This window comes from Xylocopa sonorina, chromosome 3, assembly GCF_050948175.1.
Source record: "Xylocopa sonorina isolate GNS202 chromosome 3, iyXylSono1_principal, whole genome shotgun sequence".
NCBI lineage: Eukaryota > Metazoa > Arthropoda > Insecta > Hymenoptera > Apidae > Xylocopa > Xylocopa sonorina.
The window spans coordinates 15,383,539-15,406,124 of record NC_135195.1 but is presented as its reverse complement, the minus strand read 5'-3'; the positions used below and the strand labels follow the sequence as shown (position 1 = coordinate 15,406,124).

Sequence of the window (22,586 nt, the reverse complement as noted above, 5' to 3'; positions counted from 1 at the left end):
TAATTCGTTAAATGAAAATTGTTGCTTTATATTTTAAAGAACAGATTTACATTGAGAAAGGATTGCTATAAAGGTACGTTGAGAAATTGATGTGAATGAAAATTATATTATATATAATTTATTATTCAGATTTTGTGTTTCGTGACAATGAAACTATGGACGTCACAACTCCAACTCCTCAAGATCTGCAAAGGAAGCTGTATTTTTTAGTGGAACAACTCCAGCACATGGCTGGCGAACTTCCGCCGAAATATCAAATGCGCCTTCCTTATGAGTTATTATCAGGTCTAGCTAATTCTTTGTTAAATGACACAATATTTGAGATTGTTAAGGGACTAATGGAAATTCAGCATGTTACGGAAAAACATTTGTTTCAACAACGCCTTCAACTTTTAAATCAGCAGAAAATTGAAATGCAAGAATCTGTAACTTCAACGTCTACAGATGATGAAAGAACTGCAATAAAAGCAGCTTTACTTAAGAAACATAAGGAGGAACTAAAGCAAATGGATATGAAGTTGGTTCTGCAATTGGATCAAAAAGTAGCAGACCAACAAAGCATTTTAGAAAAGGCTGGTGTGCCTGGATTTTATGTTACAAATAATCCAATAGAAATTCAAGTACAAATGAGACTTTGTGACTTCATTATCAGACTGAGTAAAATGGAAGTACCAAGCTAAAAAGAGAAGAAAAAATATATTTTAATCATACAAGACACGAAGGAGGAATGTACATAAAGTAATTGCTTATCAATTTATTTATTTTAATAAATATTTTCTACTGTTTAATGCAACAGCATTATTGCATATTGCAAATATATTAATAAATCAATGTACAAAATAAAAAAATGATAAAAATTCCAATTTTAATTATTTATTTTAATTAACAAATTGTACAATAGTTGGATTAACGCAGTTTTTTATTGTTTATTTTTAGTTTGGTAGCACTTTTTAAAAAACTGGTATAAATAATTTAAAGAGCAGTATAACTGTTCTTATAGAATTTAACAAGGTAATTTTGCTTATAGAATGTAACTGTTCTCATAGAATTTAACAAGATAACTTTGCTTATAGAATGTAACTGTTCTCATAGATTTCTTTAAAGTAAAGGTATTTGCAAGTAACATATTCATAGAAAATATCTTTTTATTAACTATAAATTTGTTTATATAGTTATATACTAACATTTGCTCTAATTTATTTATCTCTAAAGTTGTTCATAAATTATATACATAATATTTATTTATATAGTAAGCAACACTGTACCATGAATAGAAGAAAGATGTGTGCACAAACAATAAGTCTTATTTACATTACATCATAAATATTGATATTTCATTATTCTTATTATTATTATTATTATTATTATTATTATTATTATTATTATTATTATTGAATTATTACAACCATATGCGATAATAACAAAAAATATTTGTTTGTATTTACAACATTTTTCTTTAATAAAATGTTCATAAAAAAGAAATTACACACTGCATCATGATGATAGCGAATGAATATATGAAATGAAAAATAAAATTTTTAATTCCTTCTTCTGGATACAAAGTGATACTATGTAAAACAGTGCGCGAGAAAATAAATCCTTCAATATATCTCGACTCCAATTGTTTTAAGCGGAGAATCATGTACGCGTACAATCATACGATGATTAGTTCTTAAAATGCATAAGTACTTGTTGCTCAAATAATTCAGTTTGTATCTTTACCCAAAAGTGGTGCACTTTGTGGTGGTGAAATATCTATATTTAAGGATTTTTGATCCTGGAAGGTAGTTTCTTGTTCTGGCGCAAAACATATGCGATATACGTCTTCGAAAGTCGAGGCAAAATGAACTTCAAGGCCGTCCGTAATATATTTGGGAAGATCATTGTAATCTTTCTTATTTTCCTCTGGTAAAATAACACAATTTACACCGACTCGTTTAGCCTTAAAATAATAAATGATTAATTACTACTTAGAATATTCTTAAATTACAGATTAATCGAGAGGAATTTAATTTGCTTAATTTTACACTTACGGCAATTGTTTTTTCTTTAATACCACCAACGGGAAGAACTCTACCCATGAGACTAAGTTCTCCGGTCATCGCAACGTTTTGCCTGATCGATTGATTCTTAGCGAGTGAAATTAACGCTATCGCGATAGTGATACCAGCACTAGGACCATCTTTCGGTGTGGCACCTTCAGGTACATGTAAATGCAGATGAGCGTCGTTCAAGAACGTATTTGTCGGATCTACCTGGCTCATAAAGTTTCTTGCTACTGTCATCGCTATACGGATAGACTCCTTCATCACGTCACCCAAATGGCCAGTGAATTCAAGAGTACCTTCAGCTTTCTTCGCGTCTGGAGGTTTTCTTATTCTTGTCTCAATGAACAGAGTAGACCCGCCCATGGCTGTCCATGCAAGACCCATGACTACTCCCGGAGGAGTCACTTCGTACATTCTGTCATGCGTAAACACGGGTTTCCCTACAAACTCGTGTAAATTATCTACGGTCACGTCGACTCTGTCCGTTTCTTTTTTAACAACTTTGAATGCGACTTTCCGATGAACTTTCTCTATGTGTTTCTGAAGACTTCTCACCCCCGATTCTCGGCAATAAGACTTGATTAACAAGTGAAGTGCGTTATCGTCTATAGTGATATGTTCACTAGTGAGGCCTGAATCGTTCATAGCTTGTGGTACTAAATATTGTTTGGCAATTGCCAGCTTCTCTTCCGCTACGTAACCGGACATGTCTATCATTTCCATACGATCTCTTAGCGGTTCTGGAATAGTGTCTATCACATTCGCCGTACAAATGAAAAGCACTTTCGATAAATCTACAGGCACGTCTAGATAATGATCCAAGAAGTTTGCGTTTTGTTCTGGATCTAGCATTTCCAAAAGGGCAGATGCTGGATCACCTTGATGGCCCCTGATTGAAAATAAAAACACCGCTTACATTTTTCTGGCAATATTTTTATAGTGTAACAGAAAAGGGATTAAGTAAAAAGTTAGTCAAAATAAATTTGTTACTACACACTTTCCAATCTTATCGACCTCATCGATGAGAACAAGAGGATTTTCAGTCTTGGTTTTTTTTAAACATTGAATAACTTTGCCAGGCATCGCACCCACGTATGTTCTTCTGTGACCTTTGATCTCTGCAACGTCTGTCATCCCACCGACGCTAAATCTGAAATACTCTCTGTTGAGCGCACGGGAAATTGACTTAGCTATCGATGTTTTCCCCACACCCGGTGGCCCATGAAAACATAGTATTTTTCCCTGTGTTGATCCTTTCAATTGACTAACAGCGATAAATTCTAAAATTTAATAATATGGACAATAAAATGAAATAATATGGACAAGAGGTAGAACATATTCTAGTTGAACGAATCACCTTTTACACGTGTCAATTATCATTTGCATCAAATATTAAATTACCTAAGATTCGTTTTTTTATATCTTCCATCCCGTAATGGTCTTTGTCTAAAATTTCAATTGCCTGTTGAAGATTCAAATTTTCTGTACTAGTTACACCCCATGGCATGGATGTAAGCCAATCCAAATAGTTTCTCGTCACACTGGAAATAAAATTATGCACGTGTTTAATGAGTACTGTTTGCATAGAAATGAAAAATTATTACGCACTTAAATTCACTACTGTGACTCTCCAAGAAATTCAATTTGTTTAATTCCTCTTCTAACACGTCCATCACTGTTTTTGGAACTGTTTTTTGCCTTATACGTTCCCTATATTTTTCTCCTATAGCATCCTTATCATCTTTTTCTAATCCTAATTCCTTTTTTATAACTTTTAGTTGTTCATGAAGTATGTATTTTCTATGTTGCTGTTTAACCTTCTCTTCAACTTCCCTGCCGATTTTCTGTTGAAGTTTACTTAGTTCATATTCCTTTTTTAAAAGCGCGAGTGATAATCGTAATCTTTTTGAAATCTGTAAATAAAATTATTACTTTAGTTGTACGAAATATTAACTTTAAGAATAGGAATATAAACAGCTTACATCCATTTCTTCTAGTACTTGTTGTAATTCTTGCGCATCTGCTCCCGTCAGTGCTGCTCCAAGATCACTCAAGTAAACTGGATTATCTACAACTCTTTGTCCTTGGTGTAACATTTGTTGTAAAGATTCGCGATATAACGGATTCATACTTATTATATCTCGAATTGTTTTAATTAATTCTTGTGTTAGAGCCTGTTGTAAAAAAGGCAACATTTCTTAATAACTAACGTTCTCTCATTCTAAATGTTTTCTACATTTACCTTAATTTCTTCAGTTTGCCTAAATTTTTCGTGGGTAATATTTACAACTTCTGCCATTAACAAAGGTTGAGTGCTGGTTTGAGCGTCACTTTGAGCGCCGGTTTGAGCGCTAGATTGATTATGAAGTGGAGCATTAGATTCTATGCCAGGCTCGGTTACAGATTCCGTTGAAGGATTTATTTTTTCTACAATCTTTTCCGGCGCTTCTCCTGTCACCTTAGTTTCTAATGGATTATCAATTTCTTCAGTTTTCTGAACTTTATCCGGGTCTGGCAATCTGTTTTCCATTTTCTTACGAATTAGCGACCTACGACTCGGTTTGCCACCAGAAACTGAATCGTCTACAGGGACGCGAATTGTGATATTTAATAGAGGAAACGTCAGTTTCATCTCTGTATATTAGCATTTATATACAAGTTATTTGCAATTACATACAAAAATAATTTTTAAGAAATACAATTAAAAAACAATTTTATTCGTTACAATAACTATAAACAATAGAAGATTTAAACATTTAATTGAACCACATTACTTACCATGAGTAGGTTTTGGAAGATCCTCCAGGATTTGACCAACAATTTTAATTCTCCTGTGCGCCATTACAACTAATCTTAATCTGTTCCCTAAATCTTGCACTTCATGTATTTGTGCAAATGTCCCAACCGAGTAAACATCATCTAAACTTTGTACAATTTCCGATTCGTTTCTACCAAAGTAATTAAGTTCAAGTATTAAGAATTATACTCATCCAATTCATCCATAAGAATAACTTTTATATCACTTACTCTTCTGTTTTCTTCAAAAATATCCCGACGTAAGGCTGATTCAATTTTACTTTCCTACGAATTAAATCCATGAGAATCGGATTACTAAGTTCTATAAGCTTTATAAATCTTGGAAACACAGGATTTCTATTAATCGCTATAACAGGAACATGGGGCCATACTTCAGGCACGACAACAGTCGCTGGCAATGAAGCTGGATCTCCGAGATCATCTTCGGTCGTTCCACTAGAAAACAAAATGCGATGCAATTAATGATAACTTCAAATCTCTGGCTAAATAAAAATCTTCTGGTCGATTGTAACTGTACAAGAAAAGTCTCAATGATACGAACATATTCTATCTCAATGATGAGAGAATAGAATTATAAATAGATTTAGAATGAACAGAATTTACTTGGTAGGATCGCTGGGCCGTTTAGTGGCAAACGATCTAATCGAAATGATAGCCGCGGTTTGCCGACGGCTGGAAATATTTCTGCCAAACATCCCATGGTTCTCGTTGAATTTTATCCTCCTGAATTGCGGTCGTGTATGCACTGAGAGCTCTTCGTAATCCGGGCAACGATTTCTGCAGAACGATCGAACGTTCGTCACACGGTGCCGGAATACCGGCAAAATCTTGAAATTCGCCGCTGTCATGAAGCGCATCGTTCCAAATTCACGGTCCCGTTTCGCATAAACGTTTCGTGTCGTAATAAAATTTTTTCCGTCGGCTCGGTGTACTTGAAACTTCGGAGAGGTTATGTATGTTACTCTTTGGTGCGGTACGCTGAGATTCGATCTGATGAAACTTTGCTAACCTAGAAGAAATTATTCGCACGCCGATCAGCTGTTGTGCGCAACATTACGAGTGTATAGAGAACTGGAAGATTATTTGGGACGGTAATCGTGCGTTTCCGCGAGACGATTTACATATTTCACATTTTATGAAATTTTTCGTGAGACAGGCAAGAAGGTGAAAAGAAATTGGTGATATTCGTTTGTTGTGCGAATGTCTAAACAGCGATAGGTATATTCTTTCACGCAAATACGTTATCATTGCTCGTTAATTTACGTGTAACCGTGGACATGTATAACATCGATGCGGATAAAGTTAACATAGAACATTGTAAAAAAAAATATTATTAGTTCAGTTAAGTATTAACGTAACGTTTAATTTTATGTTTACAACATGATTATTAGAAATAATACGATAACAATAGTCATACGGTGACTTTTCATGTTAAAGCGTATAGGAAAATGTAAGACCGTGAATGCAGCGCCGAGACTCGTAGTGCGCACGTCCTCGATTAGAAGTTAGCCGAGTGCATGCGTACGAGAAATTTTCGAACTCGAACCTTTCGAAGAGAAAACCCTGAACGAACAAATTTTGTTTTATTTTTGGCCTTTCTGATTGTTACTACCGTTTACGACACATTCTACATATGTATGTACATAACTATAAATACAACCATTCTAAAATTATATTTTCGAGGATATTATTATACATAATAGTACCACATAGGTATACCAATTAAAAATATTTCGCGTTCGTCTATTCCGAACACGATGCGAACAATTTATTTATAGTATCAATGTCTTTAATAAAACTTCGTTAATGATAATTATATACGTGAAATATAATTGTAAACAGAATAATAGTGAGCAATGGATAGATTTATCTCGATGGACTCGAATAGCTCAGGACCGTCCATGCAGCCCTTAAATAACGTTGCAATAAGTAATAACACATCAGTAAATAAGGAAAATCATATGATGGATTTAAAGAAGCTCTCCTCAAGTAAATAAAACGTTCATTTTAATTAATAAACGTCTATGCTTCGATTTTATTTAACAAGGCAAATTTTTATATTCATACTTGATTATAGGAGTTATATTTTCTGATAATATTACCAGACATAACTTCAGTAGGAAAGCAAGTTTAGACCCACCTTTAATTGCAGATGAAGACGACGATCAGTTCCTTGAAAAGCTAAAATCGAAAATTGATAAGAATTTGTCGTAAGGAAAGCTTTGCACTACCATAATTTTTACCTTTTTAGTTACTAGACTTTAATTATCTGTTAAAAATTTAGACACTGTAAAGAGAATTACAACCCACTTATAAGATATCAAGGTAACAGTATCACGAGGAAAAGGAAGTCTGTAATTGACGAAGCAACCGAGAACGTGATTAAAAGATTTAAATGCGATACAAATCGTTCGAATTCCGTGCAATTATTAAGTAATACAGACATGCAAACTAATACTCTATCTACTTCCGATATTCTAAATACAAATTTCAGGTATTTTTTTATCGACGACGAATATATATTCCTACATAAATTTAGCACGTAAAGTATATATATGTGCATGTATAAAAAAATTGCAGGATCCCTTCTAGTAAATATATATTTGAGGTGACTTCGAAGATGCAAACGAATACTGTAGATGAAACAACCATTTTTCACCAGCAATACGAGGAGTCGTTACTTTATGAAATGATGTTCCTCACACCTCCAGATTGTAATACGATCGAGGATGGTAGTGATTCATAAACTGAACACATGAAACGATATATTGAGATACAAAAATTATTCCGAATAATTTCTTTCATTATAGATACATATATATATTATTTTATGTAGATTTATAGATTGTCGCGTTTCAGTATATGAGAAAAATAAACATAAATGGTAATACTACGTGTTAAAATTAAACAATGTACAAATAATAATGCTCTTTGTAAATTCCAAATGATTATTGATAATATCAATAAAGAAAGGTTTATACGTTTGTCATTGGTCGTTTGACAAATTGGTCAGATTCAATTAATATGTAATTCGAAATAATCTAAAATTTAGTAATCAACATTATAATATTAATGATTTCAAAAGTTGAATTAATGTCTATAAGGAACAATATTCAGAAGATACTAACACTCGTTTGAGTTCAAATATCTAGTGATAATTTCAATTTAATTCACTTTCTGCCGTGTCTGATCTAACCTAACCTAATATATTTCATCTAACCAATTACAGTAATAGGGACGGTAAACAAATATTTCAAATGATTCGACGAATATCTTTGTATTAAACGAATTTAAACATGTTAGTAGCCCTAGCAGTACCGATCGTAACCATAATGATGCAAATGAAATAAACATTTTTTGGGAGTATGTAACGCGTTCGTCAGTTTAAAATAATGAGCGAATTTAAATTACATCATTTAGTGGTTGAATTAATTGGACTACTGGGGTGAGTGAAACTGAAATGTTTTTATACTGTTTTGTTTTTAACAATCTTTCGTTAATATTGACACAAACAAATGTTGATTTTTCCTAGGTTTGTTTGTATACCTAATGTAAATGTATATTGTAAATATGTTGTTATTGTTATTTGAGTTGTCGTTAGATGTTATTTGTTTCGAAAATTAGGTCATCTTCTGCGCCAGAAAAATATGTAGAAAAGATACAAAAGGAAGGCATACCAACGAGTCCAAGTGCTTTAACTATTGTTGCGTCGCAAAGCTCTATTCGTCACTTAGCAAAGAATTCACCAGCTCCTGAACTGTTTCTACAGAAATATGAAGAATTGAAAGCGAAGAAGTTAGTACATCACCATTTATGGATTTAATGTAATAATAGTACTGTAATGTTAATAAATAATCATTTTTTTGTAGGGTTGATTTATTAGGTTTATTTATTCAGGTATTAGAACTTATATCTGAAGATAAAGAATTAAAGAGTTGTTTAGCTAAACAAGCATTAACTTTGACACCGAATGCTACAAGAAATGCTGCTATTACAACAGAGGATTTACCGCAGGTTCCTTGCATTTTTTAAATACTAATTTAATAATCATTTAATCATGTATAATGCAGATTCATCATGTATAACGTATAATGTAGATTTGCAAGAATGTGATTAAAGCTGCTGTGGAAGGAGAGAAGAAATTAAATAAGCAAGTATGTGCAATTACAAAGAAAACAGAACCATCTGTAATAAAACATAACTGGGTACATGAGAGGCCTCGAATGACTTGGGACTTTCACAATGAACCAAATGTGATGCCATGCCAAAGTAAACATTGTTTTGTTATCATTATAGTCTAAAATATTAATGTAATTGGTTAACCAAGTAATGATATACTTGCAGAAGTTGTACCAATAATTTCACAGGAATCTATATTACTGTGGGACATCTTGTATTGCTTGAAAGGTATAGATGGAACTTACATTGTTTCTGAACCTTTAACAAGTCCATTTGCAGTGAAAACATTTAACATATCTTCAGATGTCGGTAAGAAAAAAGTAAACATAAATTTCATACATATACATTAATTACATATAAAACAAATATATTAAATTTTGCATTATTGTTACTTGTGTAGGTATATCATACAAACAAATGACACAACAGATATTACCACTTGCATCTCATTATTCTATGACTGCTAGATTTGTTGAAAAGAAAGTTTTACCTGAAGATGGTCAAGTAAATCATGCATTGAGAGGAGCTATTAAATGTTTACTAAAAGATTACTTAGTACGTATAGCATAAAACAATAAAGTTGCTTTTTGTAATGTAATAAAGTAGCAAGGAGTAAAAAATGAATAATCAGAAAAATATTGCCTTTTTTTTGGAGGGGATGTAAAATTATTCAGTTTATAAAATTTTTCAGTTATTTGTTGTACAATTGGAAATGGAACACGTACGTGGCAAATTAAATTTGCAAAAGTTATGGTTCTATATTCAGCCAACTATGATTGCAATGTCTATACTCTTCCAAATTACATCCACTATATGCAAAGTAAGTTATAATCTTGATTGCGTATTTTATCCTTTTAGCACAATCGATTGATCATGTAAAAGGATATTTTATTTTAGGCTAATGCAAAAGGTGGAAAAGTGCTCAGTCTTCTGCACGAACAAGCCAATAATATTAGTGGAGAAGCAAAGTTTAAAGAATTATGTTTGTTTCTCATACAAACAGCAAGTGTTCCGTACATGCAAATACTAGAAAAGTGGGTGTATAAGGGAGTTATATGTGATCCATATGAAGAGGTAAAAAATAGGATATTTGGTACAATTATTAATTTTTATCATGCATAATAAATACCATTTAAATTCATTCATATTTGTTAGTTTTTCGTAGAAGATAATGAATTAATACACAGAGAAGAACTACCTATAGATTATTCAGCAGATTACTGGGAAAAAAGGTACACTATGAGACCAGAAAGAATACCCATATTTCTTAATGAACATGCACAGACAATTTTAAGAACTGGAAAGTACTTTAATGTAATTAGGCAATGCGGTATGTAATATTGATCATATATCATATATCATAGATGTGAAATCATAAAAGTTTATTATAATTATATATAGGAAAAACAGTACAGTGGGGAAAACAAGAACCTTTAATTTATCAGCACCAGGGGCAAAAATATATAGCTGTCATTGACAGAGCATATTCCGAAGCTGCAAAAACTCTATTAGAAGTTCTTATTCATGAAAATGATTTAATGGGCCGGCTTCGTAGTGTAAAAAATTATTTCCTTCTTGCACAAGGAGATTTTGTGGTAAGCTTCAATTAAATTGTGTTATTAGTAACATATATATTTTTATACAATTACGTATCTCTGTGTTAATTTTAGGTCCAGTTTATGAACCTTTGCGAGGCTGAGTTAAATAAAAATATGTACGACATTTTCATTCACCGATTAGCATCCCTTCTAGAAGTTGCGTTGCGTATGTCTACTGCAGATTCCGATCCATATAAGGATGATCTGAAACCAGAATTGTTACCATATGATCTTCAGTTTCAAATGTTTAGAATACTTTCCATTCAAACCAGAGAAGAAAGAGGTACATATTAAAATATTTATATAGGATGCATTGAAAAATAGGATCAAATAATTTTGTTTTGACATTACATATCACAATGGGATTTTTTGTTTTAGAGTATTGTTTTCAGGCTGACAAAACTTTAACTGGTTTGGAAGCATTTGTATTTAATTACGACGTTAAGTGGCCTGTTTCTTTAATACTCAATCGGAAAGCGATAGCTTGCTATCAAATGCTGTTCAGACACTTATTTTATTGCAAATATATTGAAAGGCGCTTATGCAGGTTGTCCAAAGTTTATATCTACTATTTTTTGTGAAGTGGTACAAGTAATGGCGCGAACTCTTATCGTGTTTTCTCTTCCCTCCCTTTTCATTTCAGAGTCTGGGTGAGCAATAAAATTGCAAAAACCTTTACTCACTACGTAGCAAAGTCGTATAGACAAGCATTTTCGTTGAGACAACGAATGCTTGATTGCATACAACATTTAGCATACTATATGATGATTGAAGTTATAGAACCGAATTGGCTTACTTTTATTAGTAAAATGAATAAGGTATGATGTTGCATATATTTTTGTAAATTTAATTTTTCCAATTTTTTAATTATTATTCTTAATCATATATTTAGGTCAGTAATGTGGACGATGTTTTAAGCGTGCATCAGGATTTGCAAGATAGTTATTTAAAGGAATGCATGTTAACAGATCCTGATCTGCTTGGATGTATAACGGGCATTTCAACTGTCTGTATCGAGTTTTGTAATTTTATGGAGGTAAGCGTTACGATATTAGTATTATAAATCTGTAACTTTACACGAATAGCGACAAATTACTATGTAATTCTGCGTATGGTATACGCATATAATAGGGTTTTTTTATGTAAGGACCCTTACATAAAAAACACCTTGTATGCAAAATACAACTAAAACATTTTGCCTGAGTTGCATTGTTTGCTTTGATTCAGATTCTTTCAAATATCTTTGTTATCCATTAATATTTACGAAAAGGCATGTAGGGGTATAACTGTTACAGATATTTTTGATAAAATTATCTTTATCGAAATAAATAATATTATAGATATAACAGAGATGTTTTATCGTTTAATAACTTTACATTTAACCAATGAAACCTTGTTGACACTGATGTTCTACAGTTTCTCTTTGTATATCATTCAACGTAAATCAGAATTATTATTTTGATGTAAGGTTGAAAATGGTCAAAACCACAAAACCATTCTGCATGATGTGCTGATTAGAATTTCATATTTTTCTTACTAAATTTCGTAACAAACCAATAACTAAAAGACGAGTTTAGTGGTAAAGTGAATTTTAATATTTTACTAATGTTAAGCGTATGAGCCCATACTACATTGACGCCGAATTGACGTCCATGATTGGCGCCTATCAGGATGATGTCTATGATTCTGAGGTATACCCCCAAAATTATAACTTCGCTTCCATGCATCTGTGTAGTATTTTAGTATCATAATGCTTTTCCGTTTTAGTAAACAGTACATCTTCGGTATATCTTCTTTATATCTTCAGTTTATCATCAGTTAAAACAATACCCCGTAGATCATTTCTTGAAAGGTGTATAAAATGTACAAAAATTTTCAGCATGATTTGTATATTTAATATGAATTGAATTGAAATTTACTGCAAACATTTATTTATTTATTTTTATTTGAATTTATTTAGAGATTGATAGATTTTTTTCAGTAAAATATAAAGGAATGACTAGATTTGACTCATTCTTTTTTTTTTTTTAAACATAAACTATGTTTTAATTAGTACATCTAATTACTGACAGTCATGAAGGTATAAGCATGATACTTCACGCTATGAATTACAGTTTTTTAAATCATCGCATCGTATTTACAATGAAAGGTGATGTTCTTGTTTTTCAGCTGCAGGTAAATTAAATTTAAATGATGCAATGCGTTTGTTTGATAAATCATAATCTTGTAATCGTATATTTTATTAATCTGTTTCAGACATTGTTGTGTATGTTTATCTTTTACAATGTATGCTTCTTAATTTTAATTTTACAAAGGGTCTCGAACATTTACTGTGTATTAAATATAAAAGTAATAGTTGTATGTCTCTGTGATCTATTAGGAGGAATATGGAGACACGTCCAAAGAGAATGCCGCAAGTTTTGAAGAAACTATCATATCGTTAGACGAGAAATTTACTCAAGTATTAATTCGTCTTCTAGACAGAATCTGTGATCTAGGACGCGATAACAATAATGAGAAACTTCTTAATGTTTTTTGTAGGTAAGTTAGAGGGAAAAACTTATATATACAGCCCCTGCTTAAAGTTTGCTGGTTCTTATCTCTTTTTAGCATGCTTGTCTCGGACTATATCAAAACAGAGAGAGCAAGCTTTAAGCAGAGACTACTCGTACTTAATATTTGATTGAATCAGGCAACCCTCACACGTTGTAGAAGATAAGCTATACTCTGACATTCTTATATTATGAGAGGGTATTTCATAATGTTTTGTCTCAGAGTATCGTGTAGCAGGAGGATTGCCTATGCAATATTTTTCTGCATGAGTTTAAGAGGGGAAGTTCAACATTGTAATCTTATTTTATTATTTTTTTAATTCAGGCTAGATTTCAATTTATTTTATACCGACATTTTGATACGACGTGGAAAAGAAAAGACAACGCATGAGGATATTTCCGGTTAACCATTAAATACTTCTATTTAATAGAAGTCTGTATCATCGTAGATGTAGCCTTCTGGCTTCTGAATAATTCCAATGTAAAGAGAAATTGTTTTTCTATATAATATTAAAACGATCACAAAAATTAATAATTTAATAATTCTAAAAATTTTATCGACAAAAAATCCAGCTCGATTAGGTACTGAATCATGTTTTCTTGATTTAATTCGCTGGAAGTCGTGTATATTGGTTTATCCTGGTCATTGTGTAAAATTATGAAGATAAAATTATTAAAACGAGTACTGTGTCCATTTTGTACATTAAAAAAATAAAATCTATTTTATAGAAATGTAACATCTACAAAATTCACGTTATAATACTCAGATCACAAATATTTTGTGTAGAATCTTATTTCTGAAACAAAAATGCAACTTATGCTACATTTATAAGTTAATTAACGTTATATAGTTTATAAAAACAGTATTTGATATGCAGTATTTAACAAGTTTTATGCAATAATTAATTAGTCTGTATCATCCTCCTTATGATGAATTTATGAATGTGCAATTCGACGAACAGAGATTTGCACATATTGAACTGAAACTGTAATCAGATAATTCTAGAGATCAGCATTTTTTTAGATGTCTATCTTCCTGATCCAAGAAGTGAACTTACACATTCGTGACTTTGTCATAAAGGGGATAACGTTATAAAATGACCAACAATCAAGAATTTTTGTTTAGAGGCTTCATAATTAATTAATTGTGTTATGACACTATTACTGTATAATTTAATATACTACTTAATTGTACACACATAAATGGGCATTTTTATCGTATACATTGATTATCCCTGTGTACTTGAACATCCAAAATAATTTTGTTGTATTACGGAGTACGAGAGAAAAGTATTAAGTATTAATACTTAATATTAAACTATATTATAGTTAAAGTATTTATATATCAATTAAATAAATTATTATATGTAAATTAATTAAAGTATATTATATATCATATTTATATTTCCCGCTTTAGAGGTAAGAGAGAGAAAGCTATAAGAAGGAGTGAGACAGATGTTACCTACCCTACTTGAGAACCTCTGGCGCCATCTCTGTGAAAAGTGCTCAAACTGGTCGCACAGCGTTATCGACAGCGAAGTAAACTACTTAAGAACTACTAGCGCCATCTCTCAAGGAAGCGGTGAAACTGTTCGGGCATTAGTTTCACTACTTTCCACAGAGATGGCGCCACTAGTTAGCTGAGTTCACTTCGCTGTCGATAACGCTGTGCGACCAGTTTGAGCACTTTTCACAGAGATGACGCCAGAAGTTCTGAAGTAAGGTAGGTAACATCTGTCTCACTCTTTCTTATAGCTTTCTTATATATCTTTTTCTCTCTCTTACCTCTAAAGCGGGAAATATAAAAGTTATTTCCTATTAAAATTGCACGATATGTAGTATTTATTATTTATATTTACATATGTTACTTTACATTCTCACTTGCAACCGGGAAGCGCTGTATCGAGTTAAATTATAAACAATAATAAAAACTGCTGACAAAATTGATGGATGAAGGCCATTGGCAAGCGATGTCAGCAGTGAAACAGCACCGCGTGCTTTTCTGGTGCATTTCAATAGATGTAATCCTAGTGATACCCCTGTGGCGTTACGGAACCTGGGGGCGTCACCGTTATACGCTGGTGCTTTTTGATGTGTCATGCGATTTGCTGTATTGTCTTTGTATCTGTACATTATGTACTCAATTGGTTTATGAAACAAAACATAACACCGATGTCAACGTGATTATACAGTTATATGATAAACTATACTCATTAATCTACTATTTACTAGATAAAACCGTGTTTACTCTTTACTTAACAAAAACGTTCATAATTATAAGCGCGCGAAACAACTATAAAAATACTGTCGTGTGTAAAATAAAGGAATGGAAAGTAATATAAAAATAGAGATCGACTGTACAGGTTTCATTGAGAATCACTGCTCGAGGAAGGGATTTTATCTGTGTTGAAACGTCCGATGCCCTACTAGATACATGAAATACATGTATCCAACGTATAGAACACAGCGGACTGAGCACTTGTACGTTAAAATTCATCGCAATTCATTACGATTGATTTGATCCCCGTGCGTAACAATTACCATCGATTGTAACTGTAACGCAATTACGCACGGGACCTTTGCGGACTATGCAGGAGTGTCCTTACGTATTGTCGGAGTACGAGGAAATAAATCCTCTTCTTTACAAGCCTATTAACTCGACTCAACGTATCAAGGTATCTCTTTAAACGCAGTAAATAATCCTTACGCAATAATGATTCATTGGATACTTTCTATAATAATTGAACGCAAAGGAAAAATAAAAATGTCAAGTCATTAGAAAAGTTCGATTATTCTAATAACTTCTCTTTAAAATTATAGTAACTTGTATTGAACAAATTGCTCTTCTTTTGTTTGTTTCAGTATACATGTTTCAATACGTCTCCCAACTATATTATATTGGGCTCCACCAGTGGCAGCATCTATTTGTTCTCAAGAAAGCCATGCTCCTTCATACAGTTGATACCCTTATCGGTATATAAATTTTTATTAAAAATAAAGAAAAGAAAGAGATATTTAAAGGGCTTTTCCTTTTGTTTCTATGACGACAGGAAGGTGCAGTTTCTTGTGTTCTCATATCACCTGATGAGAAAACAATCGCTTTGACGACAACTCGCGGAGTGGTTTGTCTGGTATCTTTGAAACCAACGCCAAAGTTAATAGCCATATCAACGGAACATATTCATGAACAAATTAACTGCCTCTGTTGGAACGATAATAGCTCTGAAGTATACGTTGGAGATGGAAATGGTAAAGTTTCTGTTATGGTGCTCTCTATTTTTACGGTGAGATCTTATTTTAATATTCAGAATGCTTGTAATCTCTGCGTTTCATTCAAAAAAGAAAGATATAAGTATTAATAGATATTATTCGTTTCACTTATCAATCATTTCCTGCAACAGTGATATAACGTTATTTTTGTAACTTGTAAACCATACTAAATATAATTTTAAATATAAATATAACAGAGTATCGCAAATATTTTTCAGGTTAACGGCATGTTTCAAGCACCAGCGTGTACATTGATGAACTTAGATTCAGCGATCGTGCAACTTGGTTTCTCCTCACCTTTATTGTTAGCTTCAACACTGACGCGTTGTTATATATGTGATACAGTACAAGAACAATACAAGCAAGTAGGGAATAAAGCGCGTAACGGAGAATTTGGTGCTTGTTTTTATAAAATATATCGTACTCCAAATAAAAGTTCTCCGCTTACTCAAAAACAGGAGAAGTTGGTCAATAGAAAAGGTTCCTTTAGTTTCATCACTGAGGGTAACAGTAAGGTACAAGAGGAAAATTTTCCACAAATATTTTGTGCTCGACCGGGCTCCAGACTATGGGAAGTGTCTGCGAATGGTGTAGTGATGAAAACACATCAGTTCAAAGAAGCATTAGCTGTGCCACCCGTTACGATATGTAGACCAAATGTTAGAAAATCAATTAATCAAAAGCAAACAGAACAAACTTGGTTGCCACAGTCAATTAATTTCTCCCATTTATTCGTCATTGCAGAGAAGTATTTATTTTCATATACTTCTATCGGATTGTACATAATTGATCCTGTTACAGCAACCGTAGTACTATGGAATAACGAGTTCTCGAATATAAGTCTCGCGGAAACAATAGAGAACAATATATATCTGATGACTTCTGATGGGGAGTTTCATTGTTTAACATTGTCTTTTCTAGATTCTCTAATTTTACGATTGTATAATAAGAGGAAATATTATGAGTGTTTAGAGATATGTCTCGTGTATAAAATACAATTACAGAAATTAGTGAACGATATTGAAGTCAGTAACGTTTGTGATATAGAAAACAAGTTGCAAATACTTAGAGGTGACGAATTGTCGACATTGTTACATCCTTTAATACTCTTACTGGAATCCAATTCTAAGTTAGTGCCGAAAAAGTTGGAATCTGGTATTGTTGTCGTTAACTGCGGTAATTCCGATCTGAAAGAGGTGGACGATTTCAGATTTCACGCTGTATCGCATTGTTCCTCGCAAAACAACGAGAGCTTCATAGGAATCAAGTTAAAAACGGAAAAAGACAAATTAAGCGATTTGTTAAACGATCCTAGTAACGTAGTAGAAGGAAATAAAGATTCGAATCGTAATGCAGCGGATGAAATAGAAGTTCAGGAGAACACCAAGGAAGAATTGAATTCGAATAAAGGCGTGACGCAAAGAATACAAGCAGATCTAGAAGCGATATACACGTTAATTGATAACATTACTTCTTCGATAGATGAAGAAGAGTTAGAAAAAGTAATTTTAGACGTAGATTGGAGGATGGACGTGATCAAAGACTCGTATGAGAGCTTAACCGAATTAAAAAGTTTCGTGTACGAAGTACTGAGAAGCGTAGAACTGTACTATTTCAATGCCCTGTTAGAAAATGTTCCGATGCAACTAATACAGTTAACGGACAACGAAAATATCATCAAACAAATGACGAATGCTTTCGCTAACGTGAATGCGCAGAGTTGTAGAAGATGTACCTGTGGTAGCACGTACCTAATGAACGAAGTAGTAGAACCAAAGTTCCTGGGGATCGGCAGATCCCTTCTGAAGAAGATGCTAGACGAAAATAAAGAGGAATGCGTGAATTTATGTAATAAAGTACCTTACATGTGGCGAGAGTACTTATCATTGTATACAGAAGGGCACAACGTGTTGATGAATGATTTGCTGCGACAATGCCTTCAAACTAAGGACAATATTCTACTTTCTACTGTTTTGCCTTTGTTGGATGGAAAACAGTGGAATCTTGTGGCAACGTTTACTAACGAGTTACAAGAGGGACGATGTCTGTGTTGCGGGAAATCAACGAAAAAAGGAAACGAGGACGAGTCGATAGATTGGACTGCTGTGATATATGAAATCGCAAAGAACCAGGGACCTGACATTGCCATGACGCTCCTAATCAAATTGGAGAGAGTTATTCCGAATGTTCCTATCGATAAGAGGTAAATTATAGTTATATGAATTGGTATAAATATTCATAGTCTAGCAGTAATATCTAGATTTTAATTTGTTGCAGTATATTTCAGTCATTGATATTTACAAAACTTTTATATCAACATGGAATGAAGTGTGCTATTAATTTCAATAGATGTAATCTGGAATCATCCGAATATAATACAATGTGTTCAACAAAGGTAATTTACGAGAAATATTCATAAAGATGTAACCTATAAGGACACATATTTATGGATACAAACTACAGAAAATGTACAAGTACAAGAATCAATTTTCCATCCCCGCAAGCTAAAGAATATCCCTTCAAATTCTGAATAGCGCAAAATTTTATAAATGTTTCATATCTTTTACAGATTCGAGATCAGTTGGTAGAAGTTCTTGAAAAAGATCTAAGTAAACCGATTAGTAAAAACATTTTTGGGAACGGGGCTCATCATTGGGGAATGCATTATCAGAATAAATTTTCTACGTGCCCGTGTTGCACTTTGTCCCTTCAAACGCCAGTTCTGTTGGGCAATAACGGGATTGCGATATTCAGCTGCGGCCACGCTTATCATGTAAATTGTATGATAGAGAAGAAACTTACAGCTTGCAATCTTCATTCTTAATTGCACATGCACAACAAACAAGTACATTTCGTTAAACAAAGATACAATACTCCGATTTTCGTAAAAATCCTCCGCGCCGATGAGCTTTTAATCTACGGCTCGCTTTCTTACGAAAATCCCAGTGTAATTAGACTACGGACATCTATGCATTCACGGGAAACTTAAATACGTGGAAATGTACAAAATATTTACAATGAAATACACACTGTAGTATTTAAAGGGTGAAACAGATCTTCTTAGCTGCCCCATTTCTCTGGTATTTACAAAAATCTAAATTTGCATACGTCTCCGAAGTCTAATAATAACTCGTAAGCGTATCTCTTGTCATAATGTCTTTCATATAAGGGAAAGTTGCGCATTTTACATTATCTAGTCTTAAAAAAAAAAAAAAAACGATCACGCGTGCACATATAAACGTACATACAAATTTATTGTCGAAATACAAATTGTTATCACAGATATAAATCTCACAGTTTAACAATGAAAATGAATTTGAACTTAAAGATAAATTGTCGGGTACTCTTGCGATATAATTTCAACTGTATCCGATTAGAGTGTTAGCAGTTTTGACAAACAATTTTGTTTGTATAAAAAGTAATGAAAATTATAATAGAAATAGATTGTGTATATAAAGTAGTATACGAATAAAAATTGAATACCAAACGTTCTTATACATTGTTAATGAAATACATTTTTAAAAATTAGTGATGGAGATATTTGAAATTGTTGATAATTGCAATAAAATCAAAATAATTTTCCAAATGAAATAATTCGCTGTTTCTATTGTTGTGTATTTTAAAAAATTTATTCAGATACTTTGTAAGAAGTAATATACTATTTTATATTTATATATGTATCATAATTTGTACTTTTGACGATTAATTATATATGCAATATAGTTAATGAATTCTAGTTTCAGTCCAAACACTTACCTTATTTGTTATACTTATTTAATTTAATAAATAAATTATACAGAATGAGGCATCTAAAAGTGATATATATCAATATGAATTATAAAGATTGAAATAAAAAAACTTGTTAATACATACTGTTCACATTCTAAAACTAACTAGATTAAAAAAAAGTTTCAAAATTGCGAATTATACAAAGATGTATTCCGAAAAATATAAATTAAAAATTAATAAAATATAAATTAACATATACAACAAATATTTAGTTCACACGGAACACTAGATTGAGCAATATTTAATTATTTAAAATATTATTCTAAATACATTTTTCGTATCTAACAGGGAATGCATTAAGAATTCATTTCCTCATATCAGACTGGACACTGCGACCCTTATTGTACATAACCTCGATTTATCAAAGTTATCAAAGACGTAAGCTTCCCTTGCTATATTCTAATCAATGATATACCCCCCAAAAAGATATAAAATGCATCACAACAAGGAGATTGTTCTTTAATTCTACAAACATCGTATCAATTGGACTATTATCAAGATTCGGAAGACACCTAAGATCCTTACATGCTCTATTATATTGATACTACAAAAAAATGAAATTAGAAACATTCAAATGAAAATAACTATTTTCAAAGTATACGAGAACACAAACAATAGACATTCGTATGAGATAATATTTTCGAAATTCTATTTACCGATGCCTCAGTCTGCATGACATCCGATCTAATAATTGTTTACCCTACAGTAACGAGCCAAAATATTGTCAAATACTGCGAATTACAATCAAGGCAGTAATTCGATGCTTATTAACAGGTGAAATAAGTACCTTTCTCTTTTCACGCTGAATTCGTTACGCAAAAATTGCGAGGTTTCTGTTTTCAAATTTGCAAGCACGTTACTTTATATATTTATAAATACGTTATACGTTAATTGATATATCGACAAATACGATATTTAGAATATCGTTTTTTTTCACGAATGGTTGTAATCAACTAGTCGAATAGTAACATTGTCTTGTCACGCAATACTTAAACCTATATATATTAAGGTTACAACTTCTTTCTATAATAATTAATAACTCAGCGTAATGCAAAAGACGATGCAACAAACCGAATGCGAATAAAAATCTTTTTGTTCAGTATTTGCTTACATAAAATATGAATTATTCTCTTCTATTTGTTATATGAAAATTGATTTTATGTAGAATTTATGTAGATATAGAAATATCTGTTTCTTTTTTTCAATGAGTTATAGCGTATTCTAAATACTGCGTGAAGTTTCGCATTTTCTGGTTGTTTCCTTCGAATACAAATAAATTAATTGCATTTTATGCAATTTCATATCTTAATTAACGGACAATCATTACGTTCCTTTTAAATGATTTTATACAAAGAATTCAGTTTTTGCGAGCGCCATTAAAAACAGCTGAATTGTTCGTAACGATTTCTAGAAACTTTAAATACAAAAATTGAGAAATCTGTTCGACCAGATAGGAAGGCACAAGTGACTAGAATTCGTAAAAAATTCGTATCTTGGGAATACAAAATGAAATTGTACAATATTTATAAAATTATCAAGTCCATCATTTGTAAAATGATACTCAAATTTCAATTACTTTACTCGCTCTCATCTCTTCCATTTGATAATTTTGAATTTCGAATTGATTCTACATGAAATTTGAGCATCCGTGAGATCAATTATTTTCGAGAATTCGTAGAAACCAGCATGTTAACTAGGAGGGGATTACAAAAGAAAAATTGCAAATAATGTATAAATATTAGGTCATCCTATAAATAGTGCACTTTACTTAAAAAAAATTAAATAAATGTTTAGAATTATGCACGTTATTAAAACATCTCTCAACTAATTATTGTATTTCCATTTAAATAAATTTTTCTATTTCTTTGCCAAGATTTCTGGATGCTTTTTACGCTTATAAGATGACCCGAGACAGCTGTTCTTGTAATAATTAAATAATATTATTTAAACGAAAAATATTTTGTTCATATTTAATAATTAACATGTTAATGTCTTGAACTCTCGAATTTAATTTCGAATCTATTAAGGCTAATCATTCCTGCTTACACAGTTAAAGCAATTAACTAATTGTACGCTTAATTCAGGATCAGGGTAACATATAAATATCTGAACAAAATTTTAGCTCGTGTATCGTCTGGAAATATATATATGTATGCGTATATATGTATGTATATATATATATATATAAAATTATTCTATCGATAAATGTATAGAAACAAAGTGATCGAGGAGAAAACGATTTTTAAAGCTGTATTCTGTGATATATACACTTACCCCTTAACTCCATACACATTTCTCCAGGCAATTTCTATTTCCGACTTAATAAAATACGA

At 32.0% G+C, this 22,586-nt stretch overlaps 5 protein-coding genes across 6 annotated transcripts; 4 read left to right on the top strand and 1 right to left on the bottom strand.

Annotated features, from left to right (window-relative positions):
- The first annotated feature begins 58 nt into the window (after nucleotides 1-58).
- Gdl (gonadal protein gdl) lies at nucleotides 59-683 on the top strand. The gene is made up of 2 exons (XM_076911128.1): nucleotides 59-73; nucleotides 130-683. The coding sequence occupies exon 2, from the start codon at nucleotides 156-158 to the stop codon at nucleotides 678-680; it is 525 nt and encodes a 174-aa protein (XP_076767243.1). The 5' UTR covers nucleotides 59-73; nucleotides 130-155; the 3' UTR covers nucleotides 681-683.
- A 722-nt stretch (nucleotides 684-1,405) lies between these two features.
- Lon (lon protease homolog, mitochondrial) lies at nucleotides 1,406-5,839 on the bottom strand. Of its 2 annotated transcripts, none has more exons than XM_076892543.1 (10): nucleotides 5,469-5,839; nucleotides 5,076-5,300; nucleotides 4,827-4,996; nucleotides 4,291-4,682; nucleotides 4,031-4,222; nucleotides 3,657-3,961; nucleotides 3,450-3,589; nucleotides 3,046-3,328; nucleotides 2,034-2,937; nucleotides 1,406-1,942 (listed from the first exon to the last, which is right to left on the bottom strand). In XM_076892543.1, exons 1-10 carry the CDS (start codon nucleotides 5,720-5,722, stop codon nucleotides 1,706-1,708), a joined length of 3,102 nt encoding a protein of 1,033 aa, XP_076748658.1. In that variant the 5' UTR covers nucleotides 5,723-5,839; the 3' UTR covers nucleotides 1,406-1,705. The 2 variants fall into 2 exon arrangements, with proteins under 2 accessions (XP_076748658.1, XP_076748659.1); XM_076892544.1 differs by having other exon boundaries at nucleotides 1,407-1,942; nucleotides 4,291-4,631.
- Nucleotides 5,840-5,940: 101 nt separating this feature from the next.
- Nucleotides 5,941-7,638, top strand: LOC143422159 (uncharacterized). Its single transcript, XM_076892607.1, has 5 exons — nucleotides 5,941-6,083; nucleotides 6,708-6,854; nucleotides 6,943-7,075; nucleotides 7,150-7,359; nucleotides 7,446-7,638. Exons 2-5 carry the CDS (start codon nucleotides 6,722-6,724, stop codon nucleotides 7,609-7,611), a joined length of 642 nt encoding a protein of 213 aa, XP_076748722.1. The 5' UTR covers nucleotides 5,941-6,083; nucleotides 6,708-6,721; the 3' UTR covers nucleotides 7,612-7,638.
- Nucleotides 7,639-7,930: 292 nt separating this feature from the next.
- Nucleotides 7,931-14,216, top strand: LOC143422185 (gamma-tubulin complex component 2). Its single transcript, XM_076892647.1, has 17 exons — nucleotides 7,931-8,310; nucleotides 8,490-8,660; nucleotides 8,735-8,879; nucleotides 8,963-9,134; nucleotides 9,210-9,353; nucleotides 9,445-9,599; nucleotides 9,736-9,864; nucleotides 9,942-10,118; nucleotides 10,200-10,374; nucleotides 10,446-10,639; nucleotides 10,715-10,925; nucleotides 11,021-11,189; nucleotides 11,286-11,460; nucleotides 11,535-11,678; nucleotides 12,256-12,333; nucleotides 13,023-13,183; nucleotides 13,520-14,216. The coding sequence occupies exons 1-17, from the start codon at nucleotides 8,258-8,260 to the stop codon at nucleotides 13,599-13,601; spliced, it is 2,535 nt and encodes an 844-aa protein (XP_076748762.1). The 5' UTR covers nucleotides 7,931-8,257; the 3' UTR covers nucleotides 13,602-14,216.
- A 1,437-nt stretch (nucleotides 14,217-15,653) lies between these two features.
- Nucleotides 15,654-19,517, top strand: Pink (WD40 repeat domain-containing protein pink). Its single transcript, XM_076911079.1, has 6 exons — nucleotides 15,654-15,869; nucleotides 16,057-16,167; nucleotides 16,245-16,478; nucleotides 16,683-18,667; nucleotides 18,742-18,859; nucleotides 19,034-19,517. Exons 1-6 carry the CDS (start codon nucleotides 15,783-15,785, stop codon nucleotides 19,286-19,288), a joined length of 2,790 nt encoding a protein of 929 aa, XP_076767194.1. The 5' UTR covers nucleotides 15,654-15,782; the 3' UTR covers nucleotides 19,289-19,517.
- The last annotated feature ends 3,069 nt before the right edge of the window (nucleotides 19,518-22,586 follow it).